The sequence below is a fragment of the Phoca vitulina genome, unplaced genomic scaffold (genome assembly GCF_004348235.1).
Source record: "Phoca vitulina isolate PV1807 unplaced genomic scaffold, GSC_HSeal_1.0 scaffold3, whole genome shotgun sequence".
Classification (NCBI taxonomy): Eukaryota; Metazoa; Chordata; class Mammalia; order Carnivora; family Phocidae; genus Phoca; species Phoca vitulina.
In genome coordinates, this window is record NW_022589706.1 from 78,510,766 (window position 1) to 78,525,543 (window position 14,778).

Genomic DNA, 14,778 nt, shown 5'->3' on the forward strand with positions numbered 1-14,778 from the left:
TCCTTGGGTTTGTTATTTAACCTCTCTAAGCTAGTCTCTGAATTATGACAGTACTTGTCTCCTAGGCTATGATGAGGGTCCAAGGAGGTCATTCGTTTAAAATTCTAGGCAGAGTCCCTGAGCATTAATAAATGTTAGCTATAATTATTGTAAGAAATTATCTATTTGAACATTTTCATATTCTTTGCAAAATCTTGGCTGAAAGTATCATTCATTACATTGCATGAAATAATTTCCTCTCTTAGCTCAGTGCTAACACAAAAATGCCTCTTCAAACACACTTGAGATGTTCCTTAATCAGGTGGGGTGAAGTATATGACTGATCATGTTTTCTTTCCAGAAGGAAATTCAGGTCACTTGCCATAATAACCTCTTCCAGATATCTTTTTTTCTACTTTTTGTTTTTTCTTAACTGGCTTTCCTTGATTTTATTTTCAATTTTTCTTTTTTATAGTGTGTTTAACTTTGTAGCTTATGGCTCTACTATTTACCAACTGAGTGACTCTGGGGAAGTTATTTAACATCTGAAGTTCCACTTTCCTCATCTGTCAAATGAGAACTGTTGTGAACACTAATGATACTGTCACCTAGCACCCTTTTTTCGTAACCACTCCTCTACTCCATCCATATGCTCTTGCAAGCCATACAAGGGCCCAACCCTCTAGATTAGTCTAGAAGGGGACATCTAATTCAAGCCAGACCAAGGAGACACTTGCCAGGAATTTTGGATTAGGACTGAGAGTCAGGTCAATTTCCTTCTAGTGACTGAAACTTTATGTAAGACATAAACCTCAGGAGTTGCTAGTGGCTGTTTCCCACTTATGGAAGAAGCCAGTGCGCAGTGAAAGAAAGAATGACTCTAAGCTATGGGGAGGAGGAAGACAAGGACTTCTTATGGTTCTAATGGTTCCTAGGTTCTCACTTTCCCTATAGCCTGGCTCTTCCATTAGACAGCCCACTATCTTTCCCATAAAGTCTCCTTTCTGCATACATAATTTAGGTTTGATATCCATCACTTGAAACAAAAATAGTTCTAATATGTAGAAAATAAACTCTATTTTGAATAATTGTTATAAAAGAATAAACGAGAGGGGCACCTAGGTGGCTCAGTCGGTTAAGCGTCTGCGTTCGGCTCAGGTCATGATCCCGGGGTCCTGGGATCGAGTCCTGTATCAGGCTCCCTGCTCAGTGGGGAGCCTGCTTCTCCCTCAGCTGCTCCCCCTACTTTTGTGTTCTCTCTCTGTGTCAAATAAATAAATAAAATCTTTTTAAAAAATTAAAAATAAAAGTAAATGAGATAAAACAATTAAGTGCCTAGCATACTACCTGGCATATAATAGTCACTCAAGAAATGATACCTATTAACATTATTTAGAAGATGGGGATACAAATTCTAAATCAATTAATTAATGAACACAATTTTAACAGCTGACAAATCTTTTTTTCTTACAGTTTCAAAATTACTCAAAGGGATTCTTTGGTTTTGGATCTTGAAAGAATTGCAAAATAAGAGAAATGCTCTGATTAAGTTTGCTACATATCACTGTATAAATCTAAGTAACTCATACATATAGTTAAATAATCTTAGAGAATAATAAAGTCTCAGATCCAGTAATCCTCAATTTCTTGATTAACTCACTTGTTCAGGTAAATATACAGAGGAAAATTAGAAAAAGAATATAGACTTACATTCCACATATCTCACAGACACAAAAATAAGTCAGACACATTCAAGTGTGTAAAATACTGATTTGGCTGCATTCACAGAAGTCTTCACATTATATAAAGGATGCAATATAGTAAAGAGAAAATGGAATCATCATACCTGTAGAGATACCACACTGACATTATCAAAATGGATGTGTCCATTAGGCTCTGTGACAGCCGGATTTGCATAACACGTCACACCATTGATGGCAGGTAACGTTTTAGGTTGATGAGTTTTCTCATGAGAAGGACCAAAGTCATCATTTCTAAAGTGGGTATGATCATTCTACATGAAAAAATTTAAAAAGCAAGAGGAGGTTATAAGAATAAAAAATGATGGCTCACACATACAAGAAAGTAGAGAGTTTAGTGCTTTTTATTTGTAAGAGAAAATTTGTATGTCTATTCAATATATAATCTTTTTAGATTTACAAATGTATCTTCATTTATTAGATTGTTTTTTCATGTTAGGGTACATATGCCTTCTTATTTTGATGAACATGAATGAATACAAATTGTGCACATTTTTCTTGACATTAAATTGTTGGTACTTATTCCAAATTATACACTGTCAATCGTTTCTCTTATATTTATCAATATATTGACTTTTCTTTCTCCTCACATTCATGTCTAATAACTGAGCTTCACGTAATCATAAGAATAAATTCCTGGGGCACCAGGGTGGCTCAGTCAGTTAAGCATCTGACTCTTGATTTCAGCTCAAGTCATGATCTCAGGGTTGTGAGATCAAGCCCTGTGGCAGACCCTGCACTGGGCGTGGAGTCTGCTTAAGATCCTCTCTCTCTCTCCTGTCCTTCCCCTCTGCTTGCGCCCTCTCTCTCTCAAAAAAAAAAAAAAAAAAGAATAAAATTTCTGCCTTTATTTGTCTATAAAGCTATATAAAGTAGCTTTAAGGGGTCAAACATCAAACATTTTCAATAAAATCTATTTACCTGACCATATGTCTTTAATAACATCTTAAGCACTCTTTCAAAAAAGAAAAGTATGTAAAATCCACCAAACACAGCAATTGCCTTCTCAACATAGTTGTCACTTTTGGGATTGAATCCAAATGCCTGAGAGAGAAAAAAAAAAATTCAAGTAAAACCAAGTAATTTAACCTGACTTCTGAAAAATAATAAGAAATCTTTCAGTATACAATTTTCACCAAAGTTCTAAGTCCATCTTCAGATCAGGTAATATTGGGAATTTAACCACCAAAATCACAAAACAAAAACTCTGAAACTTAAGTAACTAAACTGTAAGAGATCACAGAGGAGTCTTATACCAGAGGAACTTCTATTAATAAAACCCCCAGAGTATCTTATAGTTTCCTAGCTATAAGATAGTTTCATATCTTATAGTTTCCTACCTTCAGCAATATTTGCCTTGAAAGAGAAAGCTTTTCGTAGTAAAAGTGAAGCACTGATTCCCTTTATAGATAATATTAGATCTAGGTAATGAAGAAAAATGAGACATTGATAATCCATTTTCTCTAAAAGTAATATATTTGTCCATCATACCCAGATTCAAATTTTTAAAGCAAATATGACAAGCCATTTGGATTACTGTTTTCCCAAGAGAGATCCTTTTAAACTTAGAGGATCCTAGTAGGCCCTAAAGTAAAGAACTCAAGGGCTGGGCCCAAGAATGAAGTAGAAAAGATTTCTTTCACACACACACATACACACACACACACACACACACACACACGTGAGAATGAAATAATCTACTATTTAAAGGACATAGGGCAAGAGCTAGAGTTTGAAATTATAAAGAGTCAAGGTTTTCCTAACAGACAAGACATACAAACTTAAATAAAAGCTGCAGTAAATGTCTAAGGACATTTTGTGGTATATCTTCAGTAAATCTGACACTGTAGGCTCTTTAGAAAATAAATAAATAATAAAAGTACATAGAAAAATTAAATTTGCCAAATGCAAGACAAAATAAATTTTTAAGGCCCTCAGAGGTGTCCCAGAGCTGTCTGAGCACGTCCTGGTGGCTGGCCTCCTAGAATATTAATTTTATCTCTGACACTGATATCCCCTGTAGCTTGAGACAAGCTTTTTCATCTGCTGTGATTCAGCTTTCTCTTATCCAACACTATCAACCAGACCATAAAATGCTGTGAGAATTATGGAGCCTTAAAATGTACAAAGTGCTAAAACATTTAAAAGAAACAATTATTCACAGAAACAAAGAGCCAGCATCCTTACCTCTGGAATAAGCTGGAAAATGGCATTTGAAAATAGAGTCCCAATAGCCAGACCCACGAAAAAGGTCAAAATCTTAGGGAAATAAGATTTCTTTATCAATGGAGTCAAAATTAATCCGAGGAGAGATGCCAGATTAATAATTGTCACTGACAGGAGTCCATATCCCCAAACTGTAGATCAGAAGGAAAGAGTAGAAATTAATCAGAGCAACGAAGCCAAATGAAGTCTTACTGTACATGAAGCTTGAGACAATTTTTTTCTTTAAAAGCTTGAAACAGATACTTCTTTAAAATAACAAGATCTTCTCAATGAAAATTACGCAGAAAACTGTGAACACAAATACAGAATAATAAATATAAATAGTAACACTGCTTACACTGTCATCAGCCCTAAACCACTCAAAGGCTCAGAGAATTTTATAGCTTGCAAGGAATTCGGAGAACATCTGGAATAGTGACAAACCATCTGAGGCCCACAGGCTCCAAGTCACCTACTTTCATCTGTAGCTCAAAGCCTGGTTTAAAACTCAGCCTTTCAGAGAAATATAGAGGCAGTGTGAGTTTCAGGGAAAAGGTACAAAGTGATGGGAGGAGGGTTGGGGTGGAGATGGGTGGGTATGGGTTAGCTCCAAGGTGACCAGAGTTGCAGACACTGCGCTTGTCATAATCACTGGTCTGCAGGCGCCTGTGGAGTGCACCTCCGTGGGAAGGCAGCACCTTGGCCCTCCAGCTGGGGCCTCCAGGACCTGGACTCAGCCCAGTGCAGTGAGCACTCAGGAGGGGAGCACGTGGGAACCAGAGAGTAGCTGTGTTGCACAACTCGCCCCGTCGAGCCCAGATTAGGGCGAAAATACCCTATGTAATGAGGACTCTGGTGACAGACGGAGGTGGCGAGTCTTTCGACTCTCTATCCCTAAGGCCTGGTACCCAATAGGTGCTTAATAAATATTGCTTACAGTGAAATGAACGAACGTTATCCTAAGCTTTACAGCTAGTGGCATGTGTGACCTCAGTTTCCTCCTGATTATCCTCTATCGAGGGGTTGGTTTAAGGACACCGTGGGAGCGCCAGTGAAGCGTGCCGGTGAAGCCAGGACAGCCTCGGATGGCAGTGCGGGCTGACATACACTGGGCCCCGGAACCGCGACACCTGGCTTTGCCTGCGCCCCACACACAGCACACGAAGGACAGTGTGAAAGATGAGGAAGCTGCCTCTGCACTGTCGCTTCTTTAAAATGCCCAGAAAACATTTTTAAATGTTAGGCCCCTTTTCTCATTGACACTCTCAACGGAGTACCGTAGCAACACCTAAGGGTTATGAGTGTTTGCCGTTGCCAGCTGCTGTGCTAAGAAACTGACAGGTAGGGGCGGGGCACCTGGCTGGCTCTGTTCATAAAGCGTCTGCCTTCGGCTCAGGTCATGATCCCGGGGTCCTGGGATCGAGCCCCGATTCAGGCTCCTTGCTCAGTAGGGAGCCTGCTTCTCCCTCTGCCTGCTCCCCCTGCTTGTGCTCTCTCTCTCTTTCTCTCTCTCTGTCAAATAAATAAATAAAATTTAAAAAAGAGAAAGAAAGAAGGAAACTGACATGTATTCATGAATTTGATCCTCACAAAACCCTGTGAGGTAAGGACTACTATAACCTCCTTCATACAGTTGAGGAAACCAAAGCATACGGAGTTCAAGTGAGCTGCCCAAGTCATGCAGAGGGAAAGCTGGAGTTTGAACCCAGGCAGTCTGGCTCCAAAGCTGACATATGTTAGCAATATGCTTCATTACTCGTGTAGAGGTATTCTAATTTTTAAAAAGACCAAGGGACTCAGCAAAACTGTAGATATTTTATATTGTGCTTCATGAATATAAGGTTGCTCACCACTATTCTAGTTCAAGCGATTCTATCTACAAATAAACAACCTTAGCAAATGTTTATGGAGCCTCGCATATAGACCGAACCATGGTTCCTGCCAACAAGGAGCCTGGATCTTTTGCTTGGGGAACGGGGAAATGAGTAGGCACATGTACGCACAAAGCAGTACAGGTCGTCTATGCTGCATACCAAATAAAACGAACAGGAAGTAAATGTTACTGTTACCACAAGAATCATCACAGCACTGACCGTGACTTTATCTTCTCCAGATGCTTTCCTATCGGTTCCAGATCCCTGACCAGGCCCTGCAAAGTCATTTCATTGGAACCATGAAGGTCCACCTCATTCCTGTTTACTACCTTATCACCTAAAACAATACTACCTACTCCCCTCAGACTCTCCACTTAGAGAAAGCTCGCAATCCCACCTCTCCCTCCATGGTGTAGTGATGTGGTAGTTTCCTTTAACGCGAATAGCCTTCTATCCCTTCACTAGCCTACACGCATTCATTCATTCAACAAATATTTATAATCTCATCAAGTAGACAGGATACGTACATGTTGAACCTAACATAAAGATGCAAAGAAGTTTCTGAGTACCAAACTGAGGCAAAATCACATACACATAAGAAACACATCACCTTCCCTTGAGAAATCTGTGATCTCCGTAGATAGCAGAAACGTTAGAATCAATTTCAATTTCTCAATTTCATAGATGATTGACGACCAAACCCTATCAATTTTGCTTGAGACATCTCTCACTCCAGCTTCTCCGTCCTCATTGCCAATGCCTTGAGTTCAGGCCCTCATCATCTCTCACTTCCTCTTTGGATGCATTATGACAGTCTTCCTCCCACTACGTGACGTGGCCACCAGACTTACAACCCTAAAACACAGCTTGGATCATCTCATGCTCCTTTTCGAGACTACTGTTCATAAACTGACTCCCACACGACTTTTCCAGGGTTATTTGCACACTTCTCAACATGGCCTTTATGCTAACACAATGCTTTCCAAGTACAGAATGACCTTTACTTGTGGTTCTTTATCTGAAAACATCTTTCTATCTTCATTGCCTGAGAAACTCACACGTGTTTCTCTAAGCCGACTCCAAGACATCTTCTTTAAAGCTTTCCTAGCTCTTCCAGGCAGCTGCCCCTTGCTCCTCAGGCTTCCATGGCTCTTTGATCAAAACAATGAATCATGGAACGCTACATCAAAAACTAATGATGTAATGTATGGTGATTAACGTAAAGTAATAAAAAGAATAAATAAATAAAAAAGTAACTGGACCACGTACCATGTTTATAAAATCCTTATATCATGACTCCTTTGAATAGTTTTACTTTGGTTTTTCACTTCTTTGAATGAACTCAAGATTGACTCTATATTAAGTGAATGTTACATCAAGAATCCAGGGCTTTTCATTACTTAAAAAATAATTTATTTGTGGGAAAAGAATAGGCTTACACAGGGAGCAGGGAATGGAGTGAACCTATGAACACATGGATAAGAGGAGTGAACACATAGTCTTCCTTCTCTGTGTCAGGCACTATTCCAGGCATTTGCAATATTAACTCATTTGATACAATTCTAGAAGGAACGTACTACAATTCTAGAAGGAATGTACTATAATTCTAGAAGGAACATACTATAATTCTACAAGGAACATACTATAATTCTACAAGGAACGTACTATAATTATCTCCATTTTACAGATGAGAGAACTGGGGCACAGAGATATTAAATAAATTGCTCAACACAGCTGCACACAACTGCACATCTTAAAATACAAGTGAGTACGCCCAATAAAGGCAATGTAGTGTCAAATTAAACAGATTAGTAATAATGAGTACTTTACCAGTTTCCCTAATTCTCCAGAAATTTTTCTCTCTCTTTTCCTACCCTGTCCCACCCACTCCAGCCCCATTTCAATTCCTAAGATAATGTGTACCCTACACGGCATTTCTGTCTTTATTGGGCCTCTGTCCAAATATTTGGTGCCTGTCTGATCTTGTAATTCAGAACTATTGATTTTCCATTTTATGACTTTGCAGTCTTGACCCTGAAATGCTCTCAATTCCTGTTTCCCAATTCCCTGATCCTACCTCCTGGTTCCTGAGATAGAGGAAACCTAGGAATTAAGGTTAAAAACACTTTTGAAGGTCAGTCACTAACCTGCACGGAGTAGAGGACTTGCTTTTTCTGAAGCTTCATCTCCTATGCCCAGAATCATGTACATGGTAGATATATTTTATTTAACAGATGTATATATAGGGCCTAAATACATTCCATATTATATTCTACATGCTTACAAATATTAAGTTATTTAATCCTTATAGCAACCTTATGATAAAGGTACTGTTTTAGATAAGAAAACCGAGGCAGAAAGACATAGTCATGTGCCCAACTGGAAAATTATAGAGCTGGGATTTGGGCCCAGGTGGGCTGGCTTCAGAACCTATGCTTTTCATACGTTATACTACTATTAAGTGTTGATATGTAAAGCATTTTCTGAATTTACTTTTAAATATAAAATGCAAACGATATTAAACAAACTTGTAGAAATACAAACATATTCCTATTTAGTATACAATCTAGAAAAATATTTGCTTAAACAATTAGTTAGTTGTAAAATTATTGCTATTCACAAAATTGCTAACTATATTAATAAAGTATGTTTGGGGCCTTCTGTTCTTCATGTATGTAATATAGAATATAAAAGAGAAAGTGGATCCTGAAGTTGAGACAGCTTGGGTTTTGAACCAGGCTTTATCATGTACAAGTTGTGTACTCTTGAGCAAAAGACTTGAAACTTCTCTGGACCTACATTTCCTTGGCTGTAAAATAGGAACAGCAGTTCCCACACCTACATATAGTTGTAGGAAGATTAAATGAGTTAACACAGGTCAAGTATTTGGAACAGTACCCGCCACGCAGTAAGTACTACATAAGAGTTGGCTATTATCAATATTTTTGTCACTGTTGTAATTCCTGTTACTCAGAGAGAGATCAAAGTATTCATATATACAAAAAGGAATCCAAAAGTCAGTAGAATAAGCACTCCCTTTGTTGAGGTGTCCCTTTTCTTCTCTATATTTTCTTTCTTTCTTTCTTTCTTTTTTTTTAAAGATTTTATTTATTTATTTGACAGAGAGAGAGAGAGACAGCGAGAGCAGGATCACAAGCAGGGGGAGTGGGAGAGGGAGAAGCAGGCTTCCCGCGGAGCAGGGAGCCTGACGCGGGGCTCGATCCCAGGATCCCGGATCATGACCTGAGCCGAGGGCAGATGCTTAACCGACTAAGCCACCCAGGCGCCCCTATCTTTTCTTTCTTTATAGTCTTCTATACTCAGTATAGATGTGCTCACTCAGACCAGTGGCTTCACATGCCATCTCTAAGCCGACGAGTCTCTAGCCTTGACCTGCGGTCTGAGCACTAAATGTGTGTATGCACGGCCTACTGGACATCCCTCCTTGTGGGTCTGTGTCAATGTCTCAAACTGACCATGTGAAAAATTACACCCGATCCTCACCACTTGCTTCCCCCATAAGAAACTGCTCCTCCGGTCTTCTCCATCCTGGGAGATGGCAAATCCATCTCTCCAGTTTCAGTGGCTCAAACCTTGATTCATTCTTCCCAACCCCCACATCCAACCAGAGGCAAACCATTCTAACACAGTTTCTAAAATCCATCCTGTGGGGCGCCTGGGTGGCTCAGTTGGTTAAGCGGCTGCTTTCGGCTCAGGTCATGATCCCAGGGTCCTGGGATCGAGCCCCACATCGGGCTCCCTGCTTTGCGGGAAGCCCGCTTCTCCCTCTCCCTCTGCCTGCCTCTCTGCCTACTTGTTCTCTCTATCTCTCTGTCAAATAAATAAATAAAATCTTTAAAAAAAAAAAAAAAAAAAAAAAATCCATCCTGGATCTGATCACTTCCCCTCCCTTCTACCTCTCCCACCTTAGTCCATGTCCCATCATCCTGAGCACCAACCCCTGGGAACTGCCTCCTGACTAATCTCCTTGCTTCTACTCTTACCCCATTACAATCTGTTCTTCAAACTGCAGGTAGAATAATCCTTTACGAATCCAAACAAAATCATGTGCCACCGCCCTGTTTAGAGCCCTACAGTGTTTTCATACCATATTCAGAATAAAATCCAGTCAACTTACTGTATCCTACAAGGCCCCGAGCTTCATTTCCTTCTATTCTTCCTCCTGCTTACTATGCTCCACACACACATGCTTTCTTACTGTTCCTTACATACGCCAAGCTCATCGCCAAGCTTATGCTGACTGTTCCCTTGACCAAGAATGTTCTTTTCCCAGAAAAGATCTTGCCACGGTCCTCTCCCTACCCTAAGTCAGGACTCTGCTCAAATGTAATGTCATCAGAAAGGCCTCCTCTGACCTATCAACAATCACACTCACCCACTGTCTCCTTCTATCCCTTACCTACTTTATTTTCTTCATAGTATTTATCACCCTGAAATTCTATTATTTATTTGCTTGTTTGTATAAATGTTTATTCTTTCTCTTCTCCATTACATTGTAAGTCCTAAAAGGGCAGGGAGTTTTCTTGTTGACCACTCAATCCCCAATGCCCAGAACAGTGCTTGGCATGTCATTCAATAAACATTTATTGAATGAACAATGTACCAACAGATGAGAATTAAAATATCCATGTGGGTCAGGTTAACAATTTGAGGATACCAAGAAATTGCACATAGATCAGGGGGGCAAACAGACCCCCTGAACAAGTGGTTTATTTCATTTGCAAAAGAATTCTTCTACATGTTTAAATATGTGAACTATATAGTAAGCATGCACTTGTTTTCTTATATTTTAAAATTTCTTTGCAGCAGGTTATCCCTTTGAAATCCAACATCGATGGCAATACGATTAGAGGCATTTAAAATAGTCACTGGCATTTTCTTTCATTTACGAAAATTAAAGCAGTAATAACTCAGTACTTTAGTATTTAATCTAGAACCATGCTATTCGCTATCCCTTTACTGAAAATTATGGATAAATGGACAAGTTTTTAAAATAATATGATAAGCACGAGGTAATGGAAATTGATCACTTATGAGCCAAATAGTGAATGTACAATCCAACATGAACAGTATAAAGCATATATATTTTTTTTTTTTTAAAGATTTTATTTATTTATTTGACAGAGAGATAGCGAGAGCAGGAACACAAGCAGGGGGAGTGGGAGAGGGAGAAGCAGGCTTCCCGCTGAGCAGGGAGCCCGATGTGGGACTCGATCCCAGGACCCTGGGATCATGACCTGAGCCGAAGGCAGACGCTTAACGACTGAGCCACCCAGGCGCCCCAAAGCATATATTTTTTAAAATCAGGAATTGAGGGGGGCATCTGGATGGCTCAGTTGGTTAAGCGTCCAACTCTTGACTTTGGTTCAGGTCATGATCTCAGGATTATGAGATCAAGCCCCACATCGGGCTCCGTGCTGAGCATGAAGCCTGCTTAAGAGTCTCTCCCTTCCCCTTGGCCCCTCTCCCACCCCACACTCACTCTCTCTCTCTCCTTTTCTCTCTGAAAAAAAACCAATAATAGGTAAATAAATAAATAAATAAAATAATAAATAAAATAATAAAATGAAGTCAAGTATTGAGTTTTACAAAGTTTTTAAGCAGTACCAAGTGTAATTTTGACTCCACAAATAGAAGAGCACAATTCATGAAGTTTAAATGAGTTTTAATTATTCTTGCTCTAAATACTTTCAGAATATAAGTACTTTTGTACATTAACTAAAAGCAATAAAGCAAAGAAAGAAGCATGTTAATTAATTTCGGACCAGCCTATAGACTTTTCAAACAAACAGAAGAAAAAACTTCCAACATACCTTCGGAAATACTTGGTTTTGTTTTGTGTTTGGGCCGATCCCCACAAGGATGGAAGTTCAGTTGCTGTAAGACTGCTGGACAGATGACAGAGAAGTTGGAGCTGCTTATCTGAGTAGCATTCGAAAAGCCATGAAGGGAAAAGATCTCTTCAGCTGATAGACACTGAAACAGGATAAACAAAATAAACATGTATGTGTTAACATAGTAAAAGCATGCCAGCAAAGATACTTTAAAGAGACAGAGAATATTTCATCTAGACACACAGCACTAACTCTGCACAAAAGCCCTAAAATTTTAAAACAGTCTGTACCTCTTTAAACCTAGAAACAAGAAAAAAATAGCAAAAAAAAACAAAAAACAAAAAACAAAACAAAACAAAAAATCCTTCTTGATCAATAGTCTACCTATGGCAGCAGAAAAGGTAAGAACTGGTTTGGGGGTTTCCAAGGACTTTACAAACATTAAAAGTAGACCAATAGCTTTCAAATCAAAAGCTTTAAGAGGATTCTATATTCTCAATCTCTCCTCTCTGTCTTTACATTGGATATTTTGTGTAGGCTATTGGAGTAACTCTCTGTGACATTTCTTGTAGACAAACACCTGGCTCCTTTACAGTTTCTTAATTAAGAAACCCATCCATGCTTCTAGACAGCAATAAGAATTCCAACATATAATAGTTGTTTTAAAGTATGTCTTTAGCAAATATGGTTATTTGCTAAAATATGTATTGTTCTCAATGATGGTGGGTAGCTTTTCTCTACTATATAAGGTCTTGAAAATAGTGCTAGGCTGTTTAGAAATTCATTAACTATTAATAAAATTTTTCAGGAAAAAATTCTTTATGAAAATCACTTTTTAAAGGTATCATTTTATTCTTGGGCATATTTTAACTGTAAACTATCATCCACATACTTGCATTATTGAGAATATAAAAGAAATTAAATGTGTTACTGTGGTTAGTAATCATCGTAAGAATTACAGACTGTGAAAAATATCCATTCTCTCAAACAGAAGAGTCTATTTTTAATAAGTACAATTCAGAAAAGTTCTTTGCATGCTTCAGCCAATATTTAAACCCCACTAAGGTTTTACTTGGCTTTGTGCCACAGACTGGACTGTGTTCTCCCAAAATTCATATATTGAAGCCCTACCTCCTATTATAATGATATTTAAAGTTGGGGCCTTTGGAAAATAATTAGGGTTAGATGAGGTAATGAGGATGATGTCCTAGTCCAACTAGATTAGTGGTCTTCTAAGAAAAGACACTGAAGAGCTTGCCTGCCCTTTCTCTCTCCACCATGGGAGTAGACGGCTAGAAAGCAGCCATTTGCAATCCAAAGACAGAGCCCTTACCAGACATCGACCCCTCTGACCTCTCGATTTGAACTTCCAGTCTCCAGAACTGCGAGAAAACTAATTTCCATTGTTTAAGCTATCCAGTTGACGGTATTCTGTTACGGCAGCGCAAGCTGACAAACACTCTATGAATGGCATTTGAGAACTCAAAAGTTGATGTTAACTGTTTGACCTTGAAGCTCTGTGATTCCCTTTACAACAGAAACAATGAAACTAAAAATTTAAGATGTGGGTAAAAAAAGATCACTACTGATTATTAAGAAGAAAAAACATCAAATACACCAAGATGTGTGCACGTGTCAAAACTAAAATTGCAAATGCCTTAAAGAAAGTACACATTTAGACTTCTTTCTTTGTTTTTTTAATGCCTAAGTATGTGCTTAAAGCTATTACGTTCAAGCCATGACAATGGGTTTGGATTCATGACAATGATAGATGTGTACCATCCCTAGAAGAGGAGACTCACCACTCTCAATGCTCCATTCACAGTCTTCCCTTTGGCTGACTAGGGGGATAATAAGCTAAAGGAGGGGGAAAATAGCTCTACTGGGCGAAGGAAAGTGGGAATAATTTATTTGTTACCATGAAGCCACCCAGGAGCATAATGGCTAGACTCAAAAATTAGAGTCCATGTGGTCAAACTGCCCACACAGCATGGCATGGTTCCAGGAGTGAATGGCTACAGTAGCATAAACATAAAACGGCCCTGTTTCCCTACAAGGAAGTCTTACCTACTTGGACTTCAAGTTCCTCCAACTCTAACCCAGGATAAAAAGGGGAAGCTGCCCATAGATAATTTCCAAAGTCTTCTCAGAATTAACATACTAAGACTTCCTAAAACTTGATGGCTGTTAAGCAGTTCTTTTCAGACTCAGATGGTGACTCGTTAGTGGGTCAGGAAATCCACTTACAATGTCACAGTCAGCATTTTGTAAGGAGCTAAAAAATATAAGAGAAACTATAGAGCATACCACACATCACAAGAGTAAGTATTATTTAGTGAAACTTTTGCTCCAGTTACATAGCATGCACAGAGATACTGGATCACAACGTAAAATGCATTTTTTTTACCGTAAATGGCAGTGAAGAGTTTGAAAGTCACTGCCCTCAAAAATGCTTTAATTGCGCTTCATACATCATTAAAGACACTCTCCTCCATACAGTTGGGGGTAAAGCTCGTGTAGCCAAAGGAACATATAATCAGTACTTTAAAACAGCTTGGAGTCTTGACGATCTGTGAAGCGTCTGTGTAGAAATTTTGGCTGGACAGGTGGTCATGGATAAGAATACTTTGAGAGTGGCAACTGCTCAGTGTCCAGAAAGAACAAGGAGGTGGAGAGACAACAAAACTCTAGGCTTTGCCTAACTGAGAGACGGACTCTTAACTCTAGAGAACAAACTGATGGTTACCAGAGAGGAGGTGGGTGGGGTATGGGGAAAACAGGGGATGGGGATTAAGGGGTGCACTTGTCATTCTACACCTGAAACTAATATAACGCTGTATGTTAACTAACTGGAATTTAAATAAAAACTTAAAAAAAAAAAAAACTCCAGGCCTTGCTTTATGAGAATAAGGACAGAATAATCACAGAATCCTAGCAGTATGGCAAAACTCAATTAATGGTAGGCCTGATTTATTTAAAATAGCCATCAAGGCTCTTTCCACAGTTTGGCTATTGTGGACATTGCTGCTATAAACATCGGGGTGCACGTACCCCTTCAGATCCCAAGATGTCCATTGACAGATGAATGGATAAAGAAGATGTGGT

The 14,778-nt window shown here is 39.0% G+C and overlaps 1 protein-coding gene across 1 annotated transcript in view; it reads right to left on the reverse strand.

Annotated features, from left to right (window-relative positions):
- Nucleotides 1–14,778, reverse strand: part of SLC39A8 (solute carrier family 39 member 8) — a 70,994-nt gene that overhangs the window by 34,814 nt on the left and 21,402 nt on the right. The window contains exons 2-5 of the mRNA XM_032400902.1: nt 11,653–11,815; nt 3,927–4,096; nt 2,661–2,783; nt 1,826–1,993 (exon numbers count right to left, since the gene is read on the reverse strand). Of these exons, the coding sequence (XP_032256793.1) occupies nt 1,826–1,993; nt 2,661–2,783; nt 3,927–4,096; nt 11,653–11,815 (624 nt within the window). The remainder of the gene's footprint in view (nt 1–1,825; nt 1,994–2,660; nt 2,784–3,926; nt 4,097–11,652; nt 11,816–14,778) is intronic.